Consider the following 25765-nt stretch of genomic DNA (forward strand, 5'->3'; position numbering starts at 1 on the left):
TGAACGCTCCCTTATCCTTCTCTCTCAAGATTGAATTTCGTTCAATTTACAATTCGTTTCAACAGAAATATTATTGTAACTTTCAATTCGAGAGTTATGAATTCGAGTTAATATTCATTTTTATTAAACTAGCTCCTCCGACGGCCGCAAGCGGCCGTCTAAGGTGCTAGTTTTTATATGTCTATTGTCCAAGTCCATTATTTTATTAATAATAATATTCAAATTTTTTCAGTTAATAATTTGCTTATTTATATTTGAAATGTTGACGTTTTTTTTGACAATGCAAAATAGGATTTATTATGTGTACTTTCTCTTAACAAAAATAAAATTTATATATTCGCGCTCTTTTTAAATAACATACGACTGCAGTGCCACCTTCACATGTACAAACAATTTTAAAAACACCCTTCTATTAAGATTTTACATTCTCATTGCCCATTCTTTACTTCGATACTTTTCGATACATTCGACCTTTCCACTCCATGTCTTTTTTAAGAAAGGAAAAAGGCAGATATATAAGGTTGTCCTTTTCTATCCTATATATAAATTGACAGAGAAACGAGCAACTAATTGCCCCATGAAATCGCACCTTTAAACGTGTCCTTTCAATAAACTAAAAACAGGTTGAAACAGTTGTTCAACATTTCTGAACAGTGGGATCTCCTCTTAGTTGTTAGTCTATGATTTCTCTATTGTATTCTATTGACTGGGTAGAGAATAGAATCTAGAAACGTCAAGTTCCATCTTAACCAACAAAAAAACATCGAATTGCGGAAAAATTGAGACTGTTTAAACTAATCATTAAATTATTGTTAGAAAATTCCTATTACGAATGACTTGATTTGTTGCAATGAACAACAATTAGAGCATTTTTAAGCAAGATACCGCCTGAAATAATTAAAATGTCTTGATATCTCTGATATCGATTGAGTACGTGATTGGTTAAATTAGAATCTATGCAAGTATGGCCGCCCTGCCATCACCCACTCAGGTATATTTTTATTTTTTTCCTTCATCTGGACAATATCATCATATTTTTAAATAACATTTAAAACGAATTATAAGCAGTTAATTTTCCTTTTCCTTTAGAAACAATTTTTCTAAATTTTCTCAAAATTGACAAAAGTTCTTTCCGTCAGTTAATTCATTCGAAACTTGGAAAACAATTTTTTTTTTGCAAAAGTCAAGTAGTTTGTTACTATTCATAAGTTTGTTGATTTATACGTTTTTTATTGTTCCTCTTGTTTTGAATTACAGGATAATTTCTTATTAATAAAATAATAATTAGCCAGGAAGGAAAAGTGGGCGTTTTTCATTTTACACATTAAGCTACTTTTATCAATATATTTTTTATCTCTGTTTTTAATGAGTACTATTATTTAAGAAATAAATAATAATGAAGTTTGAACGCAATTACAGGTAGCTGGAAGCCATCCGGATATTTATGAGGCCTACTACAAACAGGTATGTGGTACATGTGTTTCTCATTACCTTTAACTAGTTATTATTTCAATCAATAACTGTCATCTGGCCTATTTTAGTGAGTCTTTATTCAATTTTAACGCTCAAAAGCTTCAAATAAATATCAGTGTCATTGACAAATTAAAGATCAGATAACGTCATCGATTTAAAAATCAAAATAAAATTGTTTTTCTTTTCTTCATATCGTGAATTCAATCTGAATTGTTCTGAATGTTTGGCACCAACACAGTAATTGTCATAAATATAGTTTCCTAGCAAACACTCGATTTAAAAGTAGGATTTCCTCAAATTTTGTAATAAAATTTAGTTTTTCCAACTTTATTTCTTACAAATTGAAACAAAAATTTACAATCTTACTTAATAATTTTAAATACATATTGTCAAAAGATGTTGTCATTGAAGGGAATTTTGTATCAATCAGGGACTACCAGCATGAAACTAATTCTTTTAAATAAACATTTTCTGCAATAAAATTTTCATAAAAAAGAAAGACTATTTTTTAAATTTGAAATGCTGAAATATTTTTCAAAAATAGAAAAATGTTTTGTCTAAAATAAATTAATGCGCAAAATAAATTTTTCATTTTTAAAAAAATTTTTATAACTTTTAATTTGTTTTTAATATTTGACCTTTGAAAAGTTTAAAATTTGGATCGATTAAAATTTAAAACGGTTAAAATTGAATAAAATAATTTATAGATTATTTGCAACATAAATCAATTCAAATTATTTAGATTCTATGTAAATAATTTCGATTTAAGTTTTTCATTTACCATTTTTTATCAATAAAAATTAGAAAGGTTTAAAATTTCAATTATTAGAAATGTGTTGTCATTGGAATATTATTTGAATAATCAGATAAATTGAAGATTGGTAAGATTAAATTTGATTAAGATTAGAACAGGAAAAGTATATTGTTTCATTTGTAAGTAAATTAAATATTAGTATTTGGATAATTTGAAATTAATAATTAATTGTAATAAAAAAGTCTAATTTGTTTATTTGGTTTCAATTAATTACAAATAAACGGTTTTAACAAACAATTATTAATTAATAATACTGTAGGTAATTGAACATTATTATTATTATTATTATTACATTTTATTATTTATAAAAATAATTGAATTCTTTTGAAGAATTTTATTATTTATGAAAATATTCTCATTATTGCGAAGGATTTTATCTGAATTTTTGAAAATAATAGAATTTTTTGAAGGAATTTTATTAAAAATTTTGAAAATAATGATCTTTTAAAAAGAATTTTGTCAAAATGGTTGATAATAATTGAATTTATATTAAAATCTTGAAAATAATCGAATTCAATTACCTAATATTTTAAAAAATAGTTGTATTTTTTCGAGAAATTTTATTAAAATTGTATCCTTATTAATAAAATCAGATGTCTGTCTGTACATTGCTTAAAACTTAAAAATGTTAACATGATTAGTTATTATGGACATCAGAGATTCCAAAAATATTCTTAAAAAATTTAATGTATGTATGTATGTATGTATGTATGTATGTATGTATGTATGTATGTATGTATGTATGTATGTATGTCTGTCACAAAAACTTTGTACCCCAATCACACAAAAACATGTAAATTGATTTAAGTCCAACTTGGTAGGTTATTAGGTATTGACCCAAGGAAGGTTTATAAATTTACAGATTTAAAAAATATTAATTAGAACGGCAGATATTCAATTTTTTCAAAAAATTCAAAAAATCGAAAATTTCAAAATTTTTTATTTTTCATGGATTGCTTTTAAAGTTTCTATACTTGAGTATTACATGTTATTTAGTCACATTATAGCATAACTTAGCAAAAAATAAAGTCCTATAACTAATATGTAAGTATAAAAATGTTTTCAAAAAATCGAAAATTTCAAAATTTTACATTTCTTATGGATTGCTTTTAAACTTTCTATATTTGAGTTTTTACATGTTATTTTGTCACATTTTAGCATAATTTTGCAAAAAATACTATTCTACAACTAAGATATAAATATAAAAATATTTTCAAAAACTTCAAAAATGGAAAATTTCCAAATTTCGCAATTTTTAATGAATAGCTTTTAAACTTTCTAAAATTGAATATTATATGTTATTTAGTCAGATTTTATCATAATTTTGCAAAAAATACTATCCTACAAGAAATATAAAAATATTTTCAATATCAAAAAATCGATACTAATTACTATATGAAGTTTAATTCAGTAGTATTTTTGGAGTCTCTGATTAATATTTTGACGTCAAAATAGTGCAATTCAAAATTATTTATCAAATCAATCTAATATTTTCAAGAAGTTCAGAAATATTGAAAATGCAAATTTTTTATGATTAAAATGATTTTGCAGGATGTCAAGAATTGTAAGTCACCTGTGATACAATACAAGCATATTATGCCACTAGGCAAAAACTTATATGTTAAAACGTTTTTTCATTTTAACTCTAGATTTAACTTTAAGAGATGTTTTGAGCAATGTAAGGACAAAAGTTAACACGGTGTCTATTTTTGTTTAACAAAATTTCCTGCTTTGTCCAAATTTTTCACGGTTTATCTCTTTTTTGTCAAATTTAAATTTACTTGATTTTATCCATAAATAAATCTACAAATGGCTATAAAAATTTACATATTTTATGAAAATACTGTTTCTTAAGTTCATAATTATAAATATAGATTATATTAGTATGCTGTCGTACAGTTTTCTATTTCTACTAATACAATTAACTGGGTATCTACCAAACGGGAAACACTGTAAAAAGCTGGGAATATGCCGAACCGGGAATTTTCCTATGAAATTAAGAAAAAGTTTCATTATATTAATTCGCTTTTAAAAAATTGCTTTTTACTTTAATTTTTATTGATGTATAATATTTATGAAAACAGACCCGAGTCAAAATTTAAGCTGATTCAAATAGTAATATTTTCCTACTAAAATAGCTATAATGGTAACTAATTATTATTTTTTTCCGGTCAAATTAAATTCCCTTGCTATTTTCTGATTTTCCAGATTAGTAGACACACTTAAATGTATTGGTAGAAAATAAAACCCGTCGAAGACGGGTACGACAGCTAGTTGAAAATAATTAAATTAAAAGAATTTAAAAGAGTTTTATTATTTATTATTAAATTTATTTCTATTTTATAATATTTATTTATTTTATTATTTAATTTCAAGTGAATCCATTGAATTTTGAAAAAATATGTCCGCCATTTTGAATTTTACAAATCTGACATCGGATTCGCAAAATCGCAATCAGCAACCCCAAACCCCCCGAAGTAAAAAATTTTAAGTAATTCCGTTGAATTTTTAAAAAATTGATCCGCCATATTGGATCCGCCATTTTGAAGTTTTAAAATCTGACATCGGATTCGTATTGAGCGACCGTAAAAACCCTTGAGTAATAAATTAACAAATTAACAACTCACGAGAAACTATTGGGCGTTGGCCTATAAACAGTGTCACATGGTGTTTATTGTTCTACAGTTTGCGCATCTTTTCTGCGCACCTTTTACCTCGCTACTAAATAATTTATTTACAAATATAATATTGCTTTCAAGGTTGATCAAAATGGAATCGGAAGGATTGAGGCGATGGATGCCGCCAGGTTTCTCATGAAATCAAAACTAAGCGATGTCATTCTCAGCAAAATATGGGATATGGCAGATCCTCAATCGCGAGGATTTTTGGACAAACCTGGATTCTTTGTAGCCCTAAAACTTTGTGCTTTGGCACAGCAAGCATACGAACTAAATATGATTAATATAAATTTGGAAATTCTTCCTCCGAAAATGGTAAATATTATACTAAGATCATGATAGAATTGTAATTTTCTAAAACGATTACATTGATTCTTTTACATTTTCAGGGAGACCTACCTAAGATTCAACCAATTCCACAAAAACCTGTGGTGACAACTCAGCCTCTAATTGCTGCTGTTAGCAGTGGCGACTGGACGATTAAACCAACAGAACGAGCCAAATACGATCAACTCTTCGACAGTCTTCAACCATCAAATGGATATATTCCAGGCAATAAAGTTAAAGGAGTTCTAATGGACAGTAAGCTGCCTCTTGAGACCCTCGGTAAAATCTGGGATCTTGCAGATATGGATAAAGACGGCATGCTCGACAGGCATGAATTTACTGTGGTACGAAACGAATTACAATAACCAATTGTAATCATAACCGTTCAATCAATTTGTTTTTAATTTTTATCTTTTATTTAAATTTTTGTCATCCATTTAATATTTGCAAATTCTTACAGGCAATGCATTTGGTGTATAAAGCATTGGAAAAATATGCGATTCCACACGTCTTGCCACCAGAATTAATGCCGCCAGGAAAGAGAAAAGATGTGTCTGAATCAAAGTCTCCAGCCTTACCAGTAGTCGGAGGTCCTCCACCAATACCTCCACTTCCGAACGTTCCTTCTGTTAACAGTCTTGCGGGTTTGGATATTAAGGTACGTCAGTTTATACTCATTCTATATTATTTTACTAGCTGTCGTACTCGTCTTCGACAGGTTTTAGTTTCTACGAATACATTTAACGGTGTTTCTACCAATCTGGAAAATCACGAAATAGCCGGGAATTTAATTTGACCGGAAAAAAAATATAATTAGTTACAATTAGCTATTTCGGTAGGAAAATATTACTATTCAAATAGTTTCCATCTTTTTTTGGTAAAAAATTCAAAATTGTCAAAAATTATCAAAAATTCGAAAAACCGAATTTCTTAAAATTCAACTTTTTTTCTTCTATTTTACGGCATTTAGCTTCACTACTTTTGTGCTTTTGGAAAATACTTTACTTATTCAATAATCTTCAACCTTTGGTAAAAAATTCAAAATTGTCAAAAATTATCAAAAATTCGAAAAACCGAATTTCTTAAAATTCAACATTTTTTCTTCTATTTTACGGCATTTAGCTTCACTATTTTTGTGCTTTTGGAAAATACTTTACTTATTCAATAATCTTCACCCTTTGGTAAAAAATTCAAAATTGTCAAAAATTATCAAAAATTCGAAAAACCGAATTTCTTAAAATTCAACATTTTTTCTTCTATTTTACGGCATTTAGCTTCACTATTTTTGTGCTTTTGGAAAATACTTTACTTATTCAATAATCTTCACCCTTTGGTAAAAAATTCAAAATTGTCAAAAATTATCAAAAATTCGAAAAACCGAATTTCTTAAAATTCAACATTTTTTCTTCTATTTTACGGCATTTAGCTTCACTATTTTTGTGCTTTTAGAAAATACTTTACTTATTCAATAATCTTCACCCTTTGGTAAAAAATTCAAAATTGTCAAAAATTATCAAAAATTCGAAAAACCGAATTTCTTAAAATTCATCTTTTTTTCTTTTCTTTTATGGCATTTAGCTTTAATATTTTTGTGCTCTTGAAAAATACTTTACTTATTCAATAATCTTCACCCTTTGGTAAAAAATTCAAAAATTTTAAAAATTATCAAAAATTCGAAAAACCGAATTTCTTAAAATTCAACTTTTTTTTTTCTTTTATGGCATTTAGCTTCAATATTTGTGTGCTCTTGAAAAATACTTTACTTATTCAATAATCTTCACCCTTTGGTAAAAAATTCAAAATTGTCAAAAATTATCAAAAATTCGAAAAACCGAATTTCTTAAAATTCAACATTTTTTCTTCTATTTTACGGCATTTAGCTTCACTATTTTTGTGCTTTTAGAAAATACTTTACTTATTCAATAATCTTCACCCTTTGGTAAAAAATTCAAAATTGTCAAAAATTATCAAAAATTCGAAAAACCGAATTTCTTAAAATTCATCTTTTTTTCTTTTCTTTTATGGCATTTAGCTTTAATATTTTTGTGCTCTTGAAAAATACTTTACTTATTCAATAATCTTCACCCTTTGGTAAAAAATTCAAAAATTTTAAAAATTATCAAAAATTCGAAAAACCGAATTTCTTAAAATTCAACTTTTTTTTTTCTTTTATGGCATTTAGCTTCAATATTTGTGTGCTCTTGAAAAATACTTTACTTATTCAATAATCTTCACCCTTTGGTAAAAAATTCAAAATTGTCAAAAATTATCAAAAATTCGAAAAACCGAATTTCTTAAAATTCAACATTTTTTCTTCTATTTTACGGCATTTAGCTTCACTACTTTTGTGCTTTTGGAAAATACTTTACTTATTCAATAATCTTCAACCTTTGGTAAAAAATTCAAAATTGTCAAAAATTATCAAAAATTCGAAAAACCGAATTTCTTAAAATTCAACATTTTTTCTTCTATTTTACGGCATTTAGCTTCACTATTTTTGTGCTTTTGGAAAATACTTTACTTATTCAATAATCTTCACCCTTTGGTAAAAATTTCAAAATTTTTAAAAATTCGAAAAACCGAATTTCTTAAAATTCAACATTTTTTCTTCTATTTTACGGCATTTAGCTTCACTATTTTTGTGCTTTTGGAAAATACTTTACTTATTTAATAATCTTCACCCTTTGGTAAAAAATTCAAAATTGTCAAAAATTATCAAAAATTCGAAAAACCGAATTTCTTAAAATTCAACTTTTTTTCTTTTCTTTTACGGCATTTAGCTTTAATATTTTTGTGCTCTTGAAAAATACTTTACTTATTCAATAATCTTCACCCTTTGGTAAAAAATTCAAAATTGTCAAAAATTATCAAAAATTCGAAAAACCGAATTTCTTAAAATTCAACTTTTTTTCTTTTCTTTTATGGCATTTAGCTTTAATATTTTTGTGCTCTTGAAAAATACTTTACTTATTCAATAATCTTCACCCTTTGGTAAAAAATTCAAAAATTTTAAAAATTATCAAAAATTCGAAAAACCGAATTTCTTAAAATTCAACTTTTTTTTTTTCTTTTATGGCATTTAGCTTCAATATTTGTGTGCTCTTGAAAAATACTTTACTTATTCAATAATCTTCACCCTTTGGTAAAAAATTCAAAATTGTCAAAAATTATCAAAAATTCGAAAAACCGAATTTCTTAAAATTCAACATTTTTTCTTCTATTTTACGGCATTTAGCTTCACTATTTTTGTGCTTTTGGAAAATACTTTACTTATTCAATAATCTTCACCCTTTGGTAAAAATTTCAAAATTTTTAAAAATTCGAAAAACCGAATTTCTTAAAATTCAACATTTTTTCTTCTATTTTACGGCATTTAGCTTCACTATTTTTGTGCTTTTGGAAAATACTTTACTTATTTAATAATCTTCACCCTTTGGTAAAAAATTCAAAATTGTCAAAAATTATCAAAAATTCGAAAAACCGAATTTCTTAAAATTCAACTTTTTTTCTTTTCTTTTATGGCATTTAGCTTCACTATTTTTGTGCTTTTGGAAAATACTTTACTTATTCAATAATCTTCACCCTTTGGTAAAAAATTCAAAATTGTCAAAAATTATCAAAAATTCGAAAAACCGAATTTCTTAAAATTCAACATTTTTTCTTCTATTTTACGGCATTTAGCTTCACTATTTTTGTGCTTTTGGAAAATACTTTACTTATTCAATAATCTTCAACCTTTGGTAAAAAATTCAAAATTGTCAAAAATTATCAAAAATTCGAAAAACCGAATTTCTTAAAATTCAACATTTTTTCTTCTATTTTACGGCATTTAGCTTCACTATTTTTGTGCTTTTAGAAAATACTTTACTTATTCAATAATCTTCACCCTTTGGTAAAAAATTCAAAATTGTCAAAAATTATCAAAAATTCGAAAAACCGAATTTCTTAAAATTCATCTTTTTTTCTTTTCTTTTATGGCATTTAGCTTTAATATTTTTGTGCTCTTGAAAAATACTTTACTTATTCAATAATCTTCACCCTTTGGTAAAAAATTCAAAAATTTTAAAAATTATCAAAAATTCGAAAAACCGAATTTCTTAAAATTCAACTTTTTTTTTTCTTTTATGGCATTTAGCTTCAATATTTGTGTGCTCTTGAAAAATACTTTACTTATTCAATAATCTTCACCCTTTGGTAAAAAATTCAAAATTGTCAAAAATTATCAAAAATTCGAAAAACCGAATTTCTTAAAATTCAACATTTTTTCTTCTATTTTACGGCATTTAGCTTCACTACTTTTGTGCTTTTGGAAAATACTTTACTTATTCAATAATCTTCAACCTTTGGTAAAAAATTCAAAATTGTCAAAAATTATCAAAAATTCGAAAAACCGAATTTCTTAAAATTCAACATTTTTTCTTCTATTTTACGGCATTTAGCTTCACTATTTTTGTGCTTTTGGAAAATACTTTACTTATTCAATAATCTTCACCCTTTGGTAAAAATTTCAAAATTTTTAAAAATTCGAAAAACCGAATTTCTTAAAATTCAACATTTTTTCTTCTATTTTACGGCATTTAGCTTCACTATTTTTGTGCTTTTGGAAAATACTTTACTTATTTAATAATCTTCACCCTTTGGTAAAAAATTCAAAATTGTCAAAAATTATCAAAAATTCGAAAAACCGAATTTCTTAAAATTCAACTTTTTTTCTTTTCTTTTATGGCATTTAGCTTCACTATTTTTGTGCTTTTGGAAAATACTTTACTTATTCAATAATCTTCACCCTTTGGTAAAAAATTCAAAATTGTCAAAAATTATCAAAAATTCGAAAAACCGAATTTCTTAAAATTCAACATTTTTTCTTCTATTTTACGGCATTTAGCTTCACTATTTTTGTGCTTTTGGAAAATACTTTACTTATTCAATAATCTTCACCCTTTGGTAAAAAATTCAAAATTGTCAAAAATTATCAAAAATTCGAAAAACCGAATTTCTTAAAATTCAACATTTTTTCTTCTATTTTACGGCATTTAGCTTCACTATTTTTGTGCTTTTAGAAAATACTTTACTTATTCAATAATCTTCACCCTTTGGTAAAAAATTCAAAATTGTCAAAAATTATCAAAAATTCGAAAAAACGAATTTCTTAAAATTCAACATTTTTTCTTCTATTTTACGGCATTTAGCTTCACTATTTTTGTGCTTTTAGAAAATACTTTACTTATTCAATAATCTTCACCCTTTGGTAAAAAATTCAAAATTGTCAAAAATTATCAAAAATTCGAAAAACCGAATTTCTTAAAATTCATCTTTTTTTCTTTTCTTTTATGGCATTTAGCTTTAATATTTTTGTGCTCTTGAAAAATACTTTACTTATTCAATAATCTTCACCCTTTGGTAAAAAATTCAAAATTGTCAAAAATTATCAAAAATTCGAAAAACCGAATTTCTTAAAATTCATCTTTTTTTCTTTTCTTTTATGGCATTTAGCTTTAATATTTTTGTGCTCTTGAAAAATACTTTACTTATTCAATAATCTTCACCCTTTGGTAAAAAATTCAAAATTGTCAAAAATTATCAAAAATTCGAAAAAACGAATTTCTTAAAATTCAACATTTTTTCTTCTATTTTACGGCATTTAGCTTCACTATTTTTGTGCTTTTGGAAAATACTTTACTTATTCAATAATCTCCAAGTTTCACTTTAATTGATTAAACCGTTTTCAATTGATGCGCTAACCAAGTTTTGCATACAGATAGACAGACATACAGAAATTTTTTTTTACATTTTTCGAATTCTAATGTCTGAAAACGAAAAAATATATAAAAATTTTCTAGCTAGGAGCAATGTACAGACAGAAGTCTGGTTTTATTAATATAGATTATTCCGTCATTGGACTAAAAAAAGTAGGACTATTACGTCCAATAATTTTTAGAGTGAATCAGAATATTCTGTAGGGTTAGGGGAAAAGTCAGAATTATGTCTGGAAATCAGGGAAAAGTCAGGGAAAACAAAATTTTTGTGGTTCGTGGCAAGTTTGCTTACCATTTTAGTTATGAACAAAAGATTGCGATAGAAATGACGCGGTTTTGAAAAGGGTTTGCAAACCGTAAGGACACAATATTTGCATTCACCTGTAATATACAGTAAACAGTATCTTCAATTTTAATTAACTTTAAAATTAACTGTCAGGTACAGCCCGTTGTGCAGAAGTGGGTTGTGTCCGTCGAAGATCAGGCAGCGGCCGACAAACTATTCTTGCAAGCGGATATGGATATGGATGGTTTTGTTTCCGGAGGAGAGATCAAAGACATCTTTCTTCAAAGTGGACTTCCTTCGCATAAACTGGCACACATTTGGTACATTTTTTCCCTATATTATTTACCAGGAAATGTTTAATTAAAAGTGATAAAATTGTTTGTATTATTAAGTAAACATGATAATAAGTAATCCAAACTGAAATGTTATTAATAATAATTTTTTTTTTGATAGGACTTTATGCGACATCTGCCAGAGTGGTAAACTAAATAAGGAACAGTTTGCTCTGGCTATGTGGCTCATCAAACAAAAACTCCACGGAGTAGAACCGCCGAACGTTCTCCCTCTTGAAATGGTACCTCCATCCTTGAGGAAGCCGATGGAAAGCATTGTGGTAAGTCTTTAAGATTTTAAATTTCTTTATAATATTATTATATTTAGTATCAGTCACTAACAGTGTTAGTAGGACATATATGTCCCGCTTACAAAAAGCTCATTATCCGTAAACAAAAATTAATTTTTTTCATTCAAATTTGGTGCGCTTTGTTCAGCAAAGAGATCTCTGCTTTTTTTGTAAAATTTAAAAAATTGTTTTAGCGATTACGAAAAATATTCCAAAATACTTTTAGGAACGTCCCTAAAATAACAAATCCGCCAATTATTACAATATGATAATCAAATTTCACTTCTATGCTGTATGAAACTTCAAGCTTGATACTTCCAGCTAGCTGATTATTTTGCCAGCAGCTAAAAATTACGATTTATTTAACAATTTTAAATTAATATTTTTATTAGTTGTATAGTCAGCATTAACTTTACCTGTAAATACTTTTATCGCTTTCTTGTAATTTTTGAAATATTATTTCCTGCTTTGAGTTTATTTGTATTCTTCCTGAAGATTGCTCATTTATTACTTTGGAGGATAAAAGTTTGTCTCCTACTTTCCACGTGAAAGGGGAATCGGAATTGAGATTTCTAAATATTTTATAAACATATGAAATTCTTATTAAAGGACCTCGCAGGAAATACATTTGTCAGTTCTAAGTCACAGTCGATCTGTCTGTAGTTTTTGAATTTAATAGTTTTCTTCAGACTGAATACAAATTTAAAATTCAATATTTATAAGAAAATCGACTGGGACTCAAAACTAATGTATTTCCTGAGGGGTCCTTTAGGGGAGAAATTATTAGGAAAATTGTTTATTACCCTGGACATTGTAATAAATATTTCTCGTTATTTTTTCCGTAAAGAGTTATTCTGGGTACTGAGGGTAAACTAGCAGGTAATTTTTGTTCAAAGGAATAGATACCGGCACTATTGTTTGCTTGTTCAAGAATATTTCCAAACTTATCACGTACTTGAAATACTTGATTTCGTCTACAAGTTTTCTGCAATAAAAATTTATTAGTCAATAAGTTTTTTAAATTTCTATTTTGATAGTTTGAAGTTTGTTTCTTGATTTCTTAAAAGAGTGAGATTTTTACCTTACAATAGTGTTGCATTATTTCGCTTTTTCTTTCTGTCACGCCCGATATTCTTTGAATTATTAGCGGAGTATTTTCTGATCTACAAGGTATTTTATTTCTAAATATTTTCAGAAATTTACTTAACAGATGTTGTAATTGTTCTTTGCTCGACCCATCTTCTTGATAGATTTCATCTCCTATTACAAACATTTTTATGTTTTTTGAAAATAAAAAACTACTTTATTTAATGACAGAACATTCAACGCTTTTTTTCATAAAATAAATTTGAAATATTTACCCCGCCGGCTTAATAAAAATTAATAGAGAATCTTATTTTCAACTGTTAAGACATTCTATTATATGAATATTTTTAAAAGTCTACCATTAAATGGAACATCATTTGTATTCCTCTTAACTGGAGTTTTCAGATGCGAAATTGTACAATAGCCATATCTAATCTTCTTTCCCACAATATCACAAGTTGAACAATCGGACCAATCAGTCCATGAAGAATATACTTTCAAATTATATTCCGGTATAATTGTAGGAGGTTGAGCGCTGAAATTTGTCATTTGCATTTTTGATATTTCTTTACTTTTCTCTGCATGAACATTTATTGTCAATTCTGATCCATTATCAACGTGCAAATAATAAGGAGGAGAAATCGTATCTCCTAATCGACACCAATATTTACCCGCTTGATTTATCTATTATTAAAATTTTATGGTATTATTTAAAAACAAATTTTGGTTATATTATTATTTTTTATTATTTATGATATTATTATTATTTTTATTATTCTTTTTTAGCGACGTAACAGCGTTTAGAAAATAATTCACGTACTTGAATTTTGTAAATACACAAACTTCCATTTTGTGAAATTAACACATGTTCTGATTCATAAACTTCAGTATTTGAATTAGAATCGTTGATTTTACTAAAATACCATTTTACGGTTATTTTATGTATATTTTGAGGCGAAAGGCAAATTTGGCATTTTAAACTGTAAGAAGAAAGGGTATTGTTTTCGGAGTTATTTTATTTAACGCAGGAGTGATTCCTCGTTTTTCTACAACTGCTTTTAATACTTAAGTCAGTGTTTCGATTAATTTCATTTTTAAAATTAAGAAAGAGGGAAGTTTAATCATTTTTAATGGGAGTGAATTCTAAGAAAATCTTATTTTTTTACATTACTGATGTTTCTCTAAAAGCTACTAAAGAAGTCGCAAATGAAGTTTTATTTGGTCCTATTTTTAAGTGCTCCTCATTTAAACATTTATAATATTCATCCCAATGTTTCTTATTTAGTTTTATTAAGGTCTTATTTGATCTTGGATATTCAACAATCATTGAATCTAGAAAAAGATTATTTTTGTGTCGAAAAGGACAATTTGTTTTCATATTAAAAGGAGTAAATATTTTTTCTAAAAATATACCACATAATTTAACTTTTGTGACAAAAGGAATCCAACAAAGTATTTTCTAATCAATACCTTCTTTATTTCCCTTATTGAAAAAATCACCTTCTGTGGCTATTATAATCGCAATTAACAACGACAAATATTTTGTTTTTAACATTTTTACTTTATTTCTCGTCGTAAATGATCATAATGTTTCTTTTTATTTGGTTATTATAATCAATTATAAGACTAAAAATATTGTCACCAACTTCAATTGTTTGTTTCGATGTTCTTTTCTTCCTAGAGTTCCAAATATTAAAAACCATTAAAAACCTTCTAAGCTTAAACATTATTTATTTACTAATAACTAATAATTTAATTTGTTTAATCGTGAACGGAAACCTAAGTGAAGGTTGACCGATTTTATTTTCGTTCATGACTTGATTTTTTATTTATTCTTTGATTCAAAATTGTACATTTGTATTATTTATGATCAACAAAATTTTATTAAATTTAAAACAAATCTTTTTTAAACTTTTCGTTTCTTTGGTTTTATCACCTTAAGCTGATAGTTGTAATGTCAAATTTTTACGTCAGAGTCATGTTCAAAAAGTTGTAAACGATTAAAAACCACCAACGTGGTTTTTGATAATCTAGCAATTTTTAAAACATTTCTTAGGCATATTGAATTTTTACATTTCAACTTGGTAATCAGACCCGAAGAACCTACGAGTAAATAATTTTACCAATTAGTGTTTAAAAATTCGTAGATAATCTATATTGTTAACAATAATTAATATTTTACAACAAATATTTCAAATATTTATTGTTAACTATAAAAATAAATAAAATATAAAAAAATTTTAATAATAAAAATAAAGTTATTGCGAATATAACATTATTAAAAAATGAAACTTGCTATTTTTCAGGAGAACAATAATATATCTGGATACTCCAATCCGGAGTTGGATATGATTAGTAAAGACATTGCTGAATTGGTTCGCGAACGGCAGATGATGGAACAGGACATTGCACAAAAGGAGGCAGACATTAAAATAAAGAACGGTGAAATAAAGAGTTTGCAAAGTGAACTAGATACTTTAGCAGCTACTTTAAAACAGTTAGAAAATCAAAGAGGAGAGGCGCAAAAAAGATTAAATGATCTAAAAGCGCAGGTAAAGTATTTTAATTCTTCTAATTTGCACATTAGTTGTTCAGCTTGGCTTCTGCAAAATAGTAAAAATATTGGCTATATTATGAAAAAACGTTTAGATATCGTTGTATTTTATTTTCATTCTTTCAAATTATTCAGTTAAGTTTCCTTTTCATTTTTAAATATGATTTACTTTTTTAATTTGCATATTAATTTTTTTATCAAGATGCCACTAATGTTTTTATATTTATTGAAAGATCCATGATTGTAATATTCTATTTCAAAAGTTCGTAGTATTCGGCGTTTTTTATTTAATTTTTTTTTTTTTTGAGTGAATGATTTTTTTTATAGAAATCGTAATTTTTATTTTATTATTAAATGTAAATTTTATACTCTTGGAAAGAAAAAAGGATTTAAATTATTTTAAATATTTTAAAGAAAAAAAAGTTTTTTCAAGGATCTTTCAATTAGTATAAAAAAATACTTTGTTGAGTTGTACTCATCTGCTGTTTGTGAAATACGGCTGAAATAAAAATAAAAACTATTTCGAATGCTTAAAGAAATAAAGTCACATCCAGGAGGAGGAGACTTTTTATTCAAAGGTTGGGTAACTTAAAGTCAAATTACTTTATAATTTACTTTATAATTTTAAATACATAACATCCTTTACTTTAAGGTATGTAACTATAACTAATATTATAATTTAATCGTTTTGCATTCGCGCTTATCAAGTTGAAATTTTGTTTATTGAAAAAGGAGGGAGGGTATTAATGACACCCCCTGATTGACATACTACTGAAACTTTCAGAGTAAGACACTCATATTACTTTCTGCTTTTGTCTCCTAAATATAAACTTGTCCAACTCAATAAAAAGTATTTTTAGAGGCAATTGATTTACATTTCAATGATTATTTTTTGGGTACGATTTTGACTGGACAAAAAGTAACAATTCATCAGGAAATTGTATAAAGTTCGTTCTATACTAAAAAGTACACTAATGATTTTAATAAAACATTAATATTAAATGTGTAGAAACTGTTTATTGGAAATACTAAGAAATGTAATTTACATTTAATGAATAAAGAATTGAAAAATCCAGCGTTATTTAAAAGGAAATAGATTACTTTTTGATTTTTAAAATATAAACCCGAGAATTTGCAACCATTTAAATAACAAAAACAGAATTAATTTTTGAATTATTTTATAACTAGCAAATGTTTAGATTCAAACTTTAAAAAAATTCAAATATTAACTAATTTACTAATTAATAATAATTTTTGTTTATTAATTTCAAAAATTTTAATACAATTCTTCGCAAAAATTCAATTATTTACATAAATAATAAAATTCTTCGTAAGAATTCAATTATTTTTTTAAATAGTAAAATCTTTGCAAAGATTCAATTATTTTTAATATAATTTTAATAAAAATTCATGAAATTTTTACATTAATTTTAAAATTGAAAATATTTAAAAAGAAAAGTTATTAAAAAAGTTAAGAAACAAAAAAGCAAATAACATTGCTTCAATTTTTGAAATTATTTTCGAGAATTCAAATATCTTTAAAAAAATATTAATTACAATTTTTAAAAACCTAATATTTTTTGGAATTTCTTGAAATTATTTAAAAATTTAATCATTTTTAGAGGAAAATAATATATTAATAAGTTCTTTAAATGAACATATTTAAGGTAGAATCTGAGAAACAATAGGAACAAAAGTTAGTCCAATGTCATAATTTTGTATTTTAAAAGAAAAGGTGAAAGGTATTAATGTTTTCCTAAATTCATTGCTGCACCAACAAGAAATCGAATTTTTGGTAAACTATTTTCCTGTCGACAGTCAAATTCTTACCATTCCTTATTACTTTTTTGTTCGTTACATTTGATTTGTAGAAAGCAGATGTAGATAAAGAGTTGAGTGAAATCGAGATCGAGATTCAGGATGAGCATCAAAAGGTATTCAAATATTTCTCATTGTTTAACATTTGTAACACACTCAGAAGAAAGGTACCTATGAAGCAATTTTAAAGTTATTTTTGTGTTATTTTTACCTTAATTAAAAGTTTCTGTTTCATTATGTAAAACTAAAATGAGTTTTTATTTACTATTTTCGATGTAATGAAGACTTTAACATCAGTGGTTTAAATTGAGAGTTGATTTATTTTCTGTAATTTCGTTTAAAAAATTAGAAACAACCTTAAATTTTTTGCTTAAGTACCTTTCTTCGGAGCGGGTCACATTTTTTCCTTTAAATTATTTTTTCTTCTATGTTAAACAAAGTAACGTCGCTAACGCAATTTTTGCTTAATATTTCTAAAAGGTGATAAACAAAATACTTGAGTGAAATTAAAAGAAAAACTGTTTGTCTGCTTCTTGTGTGTTTTTTGAAAGAGAAAATCTATTTCTCCTTTTCCAAAGCTTATTCTGTGAAGTCTACGTTTTGCGTTTTGCGATATTCTTTGCGAAATGTAGTTCAAAAAATAAAAGCAAAATGAAGAATTAATACACATTTTTTTCTCGTTACCACCTTGGAAAATTGAATATTTATATTTTATTATTTATCATATGATGTTTTGAAAACTTTGACTATTTAATAATAAAAATTCAACTGATGAATAGGTTGACAAATTGAGACAACAAGCGGAAGAACAGGAGTCGGTGTTGCGATCTCAAGAGGAGGAATTGAATTCCAAGCGCCAAGAATTGGAAGGACTCAAACATGAAGAACAGCAATTGGAGTTGCAGCAGACAAAGAGTAGGGACCAATTGAATGAATTGACGAAGAAGCTTCAGGAGGCGCAACTTCAGATAAGTCAAGCGAAGGTTAAAATTACTCACCTCGAGGAACAACAGAGGCAAATGAGTGACGCGATTGCCCTTTATGATTCTGCACTTGCCACTGGTGATGCGAATGTCGTGCCAGACACGAGTCTCCATTACAAGCCGGAAATTGAAGAATTAATACGGTTAGATTTTTACAATCAATATAATCCATCTTAATTAATATAAAATCATAATTTTATCTAAACATTGCTTGGGACTTCAAAATTTATACTTGAATTTGTATTTCATACAAATGTTAATTAAATTATTGATTGTTAAATACTGAATCGAATTTATTAACAGAAATGAAGAGGACAGTTTCGCACAATTAAATGGACAAAAATCCGAGAGGCAGTCTTTCTCGAATGTTAACGGTATTGGAGGTGCTTTTAATGAAGATCCTTTCTCGTCGGATAAAGCTAAAGACGCTTTTGGAGACAGTGATCTGTTTGAAAATCCTCCAGCAGCAGCAACTGTAAGCAACATTTTCATTTCAAACATTTTTCTATTTTTATAATATTATAAATTTTCGAGAATAAACATCAATTTTTTAATGATTACAGATTCCAAATTTAAAGAATTCACTTATTAAGTACATAATACTAAATATTCTTGTTTATTATTATTCAAAAATTTTAATAAAACTTATCGCAAGAATTTCATTATCCTCTCATAAATAATATTTTTTAGAGCAATTCAATTATTTTTAATACAATTTTAATAAAATTTCTCTAAATAATACAATTATTTTTAAAAATTGTAATATTAACATTTTTCTAAACAATTCAATCGATCTCAAAAGTTTTTAATAAAATTCTTTCTAAATTTCAATTATTTTTAAAATTTTTAATTAAAATCATTTAAAAAATTACATTATTTGTACGAAATTTAATGGAATTCTTAAAAAATGTAATTATTTGCAAAAACTCTAATAAAATTGTTTAAAAGAATTTAATTTTCTATGAATGATTTTAATATAACTCAATAGGAAAATTATTAATTATAATAAATAATAAACACGATTACTTTAAAAATTTTAAAGAAAATTTTTTTTTTTTTTTTTTTTTTTTTTTTTTTTTTAAATCTTCATATAATTCAATTACTTTTAAAATTTTCAGTAAAAATTATTAAAAAAAACTCCATTATTTTCAAGAAAATTGAAATAAATTCTTCAAAACAATTTAATTATTTAAAAGAATTGTAATAAAAATCTTTCCAAGAATGAAATTATTTCCAATACAATTTTAAATTGACTTTTGTTTCTATAAGAAAACCGATAGTAATGAAAAGTGGAGTTTTGCTTCGTTTACTCAATCAAATTCAAAATACATTCGTAATTTTTGTTTTGTTTTAAGAACGAAATTTGACTTCCGTATTGTAATTATAAATTTTTAATTTTATTTTGTTCGTGTTTAGGGTGGATTTACCAGTGACCCCTTCATGGCTTTCAACAAACAAGATTCAATAAAGCAAGAACCTTTTGATGCCTTTGGAGATAATAAAGCAAAACCAAGTGGTGTAAGTAATCAATTTTTTCTCTAAACAATAACAAATGCAGGACAATTTTGTTTCGTTGAAAAACTAAGCAAAATTATGCAATTTATGATTTCAGAATTCGAAAGATCCATTCGGCGACGATCCGTTTGCGAATCTTTATGCACCCACACGTTCTGAAAGTCCCAGCCCAGCTCTTCCGCCGAAGAAGGCGAAACAGAAACCTCCTAGACCTGCACCGCCACGCTCGGCTCAACCGGGCTCTGGAGTGACTGGTCCATTGCGAGCTGCCCCCGCACCTCCTGTTCCTTCGCCTACACCCGACTTGTTCGCGAGTCAGAAACCTGACCCCTTTGCCAGTCAATCATTATCCGACACTAAAAATGGTAACACTTTCAACGCTGGATTCGCTGATTTTACAAATTTCGACTCTAAGGTAAGCAGAATTAAGATTATTTCATTGTTAAATGTAATTATGTTCTTGTAATTTACGTGGCTTTTTTTAATATTTTATGGATTATGCTTTTTATTATTACTATGTGATCAGATGTTGTCTAATAATTGTTAAGTAAGCAATTTATATTCAAATTAAATATTTTACTCAATTGAAAATAATCTGCAATTTTTTTTCTAATTTGTAATTAAACATTAAAATTGTTTACAAAATATTCACTAAATATATTTTTTAAATGTATTTACTAATTTTGAAATTATTAAACACAAGTTTTTGAATTAAATGCTTACTTTTCAATTAAAGTTCAGTATTGTTGTTAAGAGATTAAATAGATCTTACAGTATTGAATTTTGTTATTTTTTTTTAGTTCGAAAAAATGTAATTAAAAACTTTGTGTCTCTATCAAATGTTTCGAATTTATATTCAGTCAGTTTCATTGAGTTTTAATTAATTTTTTCAAAAATTGTAATATTAACTTACGAACAAATCACTTTCTTTTCGAAGCTAATTACAACCAAACTTAATATGAATTTTTCTTCGAAAGTAAAATAAGTTCGAAATGTTAGTAATTGAACTCAAAGAATATGATTTTTCAATACAAAATATTTGCCTGAGATATTAAAAAATTTTTGATTGTACATGTTCAGATTGCATGCTCACTAATTGAATTGTCACAATAAATGTTTCGAAATGTAGCACTGTGTGAAAAATTAGTAGATATTTTATTTCGAAAATGAACTAGTCAGTTTCTAATCATCCGATAATAATCTACATAATCTCTTAACATATACTTCACTTATTCATTATTATTATAATTTTATCGTTATTATTATTATTTTAGTTATTATTATTATTATTATTATTATTATTATTATTATTATTATATTATTACTATATTATTATATTATTATTGTTACTGTTACCATTATGATTATTTTTTTATTATTTCAGTATATGATTATTTAATTATTACATTCACATTTATTTTCTCTCATCAGTTTGAAACATTGGAAATTAGGAAGAATTAAGCGATAACTTGGAAATATATGTTTTAATATGTACATTTTAATTGTACCGCATTTTCTATTGAAATTACTTTTTTTCTATACAAAATTCAGAATTGAAGATGGGCAAAATTAATTCTTAAATATATTAAAGTTACTGCACATTTATTGACTTGAGGTTAAGTTTTCTATAAAAAATACACTAAAATTAATCACGTAATTTAAAATAAAATGACACACTTTGTAAAAGAAGAATAGTTTGCATATTTTAATACGTTCCAAGTATATCCAGTTTGATTTAGAAAAAAATTTAGTAAAAATGAAACAAATATTAGGAACAAAAAAATCACTTCATTCATAACAATAACGATTCATTATCCTATTGTTCTGAATTGATTAATTACTATAATAGTTTTTAATTGACAAGAAACTAAATATAGTTGTTATTTTAGTTTCGGAGTGACACGTTTAAAAACAAAGTCTTTGTTTTAATATTCTAAGTTAATACGAAACTAAGCTCATTCATCGACTTTCGTTTCTGGATCACACTAATATGTAACTGAAACGAAACTAATTTTTAACTTCTCTCAAATTAATTTCTACTTCTTTCTTCCAATGTTTTTAACGAGTCACATTTTTTTTAAGAAATTGTACAATAAGATCAAATATGTTGTGAATTTGTGATCTTTAACACTATCTTTTGGATAAAACATCGATATTTTATTTTTCATAATAAATTTTTAATTTTTACAAGATGCACAGCGAACTATTTTAGTTATTTGAAATTTGAGTTTATAGAATAATTTCCGCTGAAGACATATTCGTACCTTGTTGTATGATTTTTGTTTGAATTCTGTCGATTTTAATTGATATTTTTTATAATTTATTTGTCATCAGTATTGATTGTTTTATATTTAGGTAGATGCAGTACGATTTTCAATTTACCCACTGATTTGACTTGTGGAGCATGCAGTCAACATTTTAATTCATTTCTTAGTGTTCGGTATTTTTTCGTAACTTTGTTCACTCATTGTTTACACCTTGATAGCTTGATAGCAATTAAATTCAATGTACAAGGTGTTTCAAATTTTTTTAAACCTCTGAAAATAATTTTTCGACATAAAAATGGATTTCAAAATATTTAACACAGCAAAATCGACATAGTAGAAAAAAACTAATTTTAACAATTTTGCATGATTTTAAATTCTTCTTAATATTTGAATTTAAATTGTTACGTAAACAATAAAACGTAAATTTTGATGCTTTGGAATTTTCCTACTTCAGTCCTTTGATAAAAATAAAAAAAAACAATAATTGATTTGCTCGGAAAGAATGATTTTTATCTCACCTTAAATAATTGAAACAATTTTATTTTTAGAGAGAGGTTCGAGACTATTTGAACTCCTTGAATAATTGAATATTTATTTTGTAAAAACTGGATTTGGAGTCGTTCAGAATATTTAATGTATAACCCAGATAGCACAATATGTTTTCAACAATTTCACATCCGACGTTTGCAGTTAAGTTTTTTGTAGCATGCTTTGTTATTTCTTTCACTTCAAGTAGAAACATTTTTTTGGATAGATTAAAAACTGTTGCATTAAACTAAAAATTAAGAAATTTGTTAAATAAATTTAATTACTTTTTTTAAAGGAAAACTTATTCCATTTGAATAAGATTATTGTGCTGTTTGGGAATAAAAATTACAACATGCTTAGAATGTAGGTAGAATTTAAAAAAAATTTCAAAGAAATAAATTATTTTAATGATTTTATCAGAAAACTCAGTAGATGTACGAAAACACGAAAACACAGTATTAAAATATAATTTCTAAAGTTAATTTGTAAACAAGTTTTGTAAAACAATTTTTATAATATTGTGAAGAGGTTAAATTAATTTTCAAGAAAAATAAATATTCAAAAATTGTCAAAATATTTTCGGATTTGTTTCCTTTAATGACGATTGAATTTCTTTTCAAAAAATTACTGTAAAAATAATGTTATGGAAGATTTAAATTATTTTCTTGATATAGTTAAAAATGTAAGCGAACCTTCTTCTTAAATTGGAATTGTAATAAATACATTTTTAATTTTCTTCAGTTTTGTTAAGTGAATAATTCTTGAACCAAAATAAAGATAATTAATTTCAGAATGAATTGTAGAAAGTGTAATTTTTTCGATTTGAACAAAGTGTTTTCATTATCGATTGAGTTGTCGATTAAAATCATGAACGACGCTGATGAATGTTTTTGCATGTAGGCACATAGATACGTTTGCATTGCAGCATTTAACAGATCTGAAAGCAGACCTGAGGACCAGTTCATAATCAGCGGTATTTGCCGCGTTTCTCTTAAATTTACAGTAAACAAAATACTGACTCGTGACAAAAAAATGCTTCAGCCGGAGCCAGTTTCCAACCGAACAGAGCCACAGAGACTAATCGGCAGACCTCGCACCACTCCAACTCCAATAATGCAGGACTTTAAGGAAGATCCATTCAAAGACTATCGCTACGACGACCTCGACAATCTAGATCCCTTCAACGACGAATTCCTCCTCTCCGGAGACTCAAATGCCAACAAAACCTCATCCGCCAACAGCGCCAGTAGACTAGACCCCTTTGGTTTCGACGAGAATTCATTCACTTCAGGGAATTCCTTCGACAAAGCCTTCGACTCTGACTTCTCGAAAACTTTGCCCCTTCCAAAAAATAAAAACGAAAAAGCCAATTCCAAGTTCAGCGTCGATTTCAACAAGGCTTTCTCCAACACCAACAAAAACCAAGGCTCGAACACAATGCGAACAAAGTCTAATGTGGCGTTTGCTTCCAAAAACGATGCCAAATCGGACAAGAAGTCTCCGTTCAAGGACAAATCCCTGTTTGGCGACAAGAAGAATAAAACCAACAGAGTGTGGAATGGGGAGAAGAAGGATTTGAACTCGGAGGAGCGGCAGATGGCTTGGGCGTCGAGGGAGAGTTTACGGGAGGAAGACGAGAGGCGCAAGCGTCGCGATCAGGAGGATTTGGAACTGTCTTTAGCGTTGGAGAGGAGTAAACTTGAAACTGGAAGGTCCGGGATCAATTAGATTTTGTTTCGCAGCAAAATACATTCAATACATTCAATGTATTTCACAGACTCGTTATTTTTACATGTTGTGCTTGATCAAACGAATTACATGCTTTAATCGAACTGTCGTGGTACAAGTGCTACTGTGACTTAGTTAGCTCTCTTGCACTCATTAGTTTCTATTTGCTTTATAAATAATAATTTAAAAGTGCAAGCACATTGACCATAGAATTAAAATTTAAAATTATATAATTATATACTCAGTACCGAACTCTACCATAAGAGAGTGTACATGCCATGCATAACTGTAATCAATCGATTATGTTATTTTCTTCAAGTTAAACGAACCTTAAAACTCAAAGCCTTTGTATTCAATTCCTAGGGAAGATTTCCAAGTGGAAATTCTTTGGAAAATTATTTCCAAAGACGAAATCCATTTTTAAGGCAATGGTTTATGTATTAAGATATAGTTATTAAAAAACTGTTAATTATTTAACAAACGTTAAATTTTAAGACAAATTCCAGTTTAAAAAGTAAATATTACTAGATAATAATTTTTATTAATTTTAAGAATATTTGCAGAAAAACTAAAATGTTGTACAAATTCATAATAGATGTATATTTTTATTTTTATTTTTATTTTTATTTTTATTTTCTGAACTGGAATTCATCTTTATTCGTGATTTGTAGAAAATATATTTTTTTTATAATCTTTCTTTAAAGCTCTCCGAGAGAGAGAGAGAGGGGGTAAAAATATTTTTTTTTTCTTTTTCTTTTTTGTTTTATAATTTATAATTTCATAATACAAGACATAATCATAATTCTGAAATTTAAAAAATCGAAGGAATTAAAAATAATTATCTTTTCTGTGAAAGTTGTAGATATGCTGTAATAGTTAATCAGCATTAAATGTTCTTAGTCAATCCAATGTAACAAGAAATAAACGAAAGAGAGTAATATTCATTATTAGTGAAGCGTTTAGTTTTTCAACAATTAGACAATAAAATAAAGTTGACCATTGTATGTACCTAATGACTCCCAGTATCATGAAAAGATTATTGTTACAATGTAAGATTCATTATGTAAACGTTAAAGAGTTATTCTAAGGCTTTATACATATTGTGTAATGATAAATCCTATTCGATAGACAGATAAACTCGTTCTTAAAGATGTTGTAACTATTGAATCATAATATGTAGTTCTTTTTTGTTCACCCTTATGGATAGTAGTTCATTATTTTTACCAATAATATTTATCTAAAATTCAAATATATCTTTCAAAGATTCTTCATTGTTGTTTTTAACAAAAAATAATTCACAAATGATCAATAAATCAGAACAAATGTTAAT

The 25765-nt window shown here is 26.5% G+C and overlaps 2 protein-coding genes across 4 annotated transcripts; one reads left to right on the forward strand and one right to left on the reverse strand.

The window, feature by feature from the left end:
* Positions 1–651: 651 nt before the first annotated feature.
* LOC122505364 (epidermal growth factor receptor substrate 15-like 1) lies at positions 652–25602 on the forward strand. 3 transcript variants are annotated; one of them, XM_043616904.1, is made up of 14 exons: positions 652–991; positions 1420–1464; positions 5047–5280; positions 5355–5636; positions 5753–5950; positions 11488–11654; positions 11788–11947; positions 15349–15594; positions 17468–17530; positions 18194–18540; positions 18701–18872; positions 19814–19915; positions 20010–20327; positions 23711–23846. In XM_043616904.1, the coding sequence occupies exons 1-14, from the start codon at positions 965–967 to the stop codon at positions 23711–23713; spliced, it is 2364 nt and encodes a 787-aa protein (XP_043472839.1). In that variant the 5' UTR covers positions 652–964; the 3' UTR covers positions 23714–23846. The 3 variants fall into 3 exon arrangements, with proteins under 3 accessions (XP_043472839.1, XP_043472838.1, XP_043472837.1); XM_043616902.1 differs by having other exon boundaries at positions 658–991; positions 23749–25602; XM_043616903.1 differs by lacking the exon at positions 17468–17530 and having other exon boundaries at positions 656–991; positions 23749–25602.
* Positions 11962–12654, reverse strand: LOC122505368. The gene is made up of 2 exons (XM_043616915.1): positions 12373–12654; positions 11962–12300 (listed from the first exon to the last, which is right to left on the reverse strand). The coding sequence occupies exons 1-2, from the start codon at positions 12582–12584 to the stop codon at positions 12147–12149; spliced, it is 366 nt and encodes a 121-aa protein (XP_043472850.1). The 5' UTR covers positions 12585–12654; the 3' UTR covers positions 11962–12146.
* Positions 25603–25765: the final 163 nt, after the last annotated feature.

The sequence above is a fragment of the Leptopilina heterotoma genome, unplaced genomic scaffold (assembly GCF_015476425.1).
Source record: "Leptopilina heterotoma isolate Lh14 unplaced genomic scaffold, ASM1547642v1 Lhet_353, whole genome shotgun sequence".
NCBI classification, from domain to species: domain Eukaryota; kingdom Metazoa; phylum Arthropoda; class Insecta; order Hymenoptera; family Figitidae; genus Leptopilina; species Leptopilina heterotoma.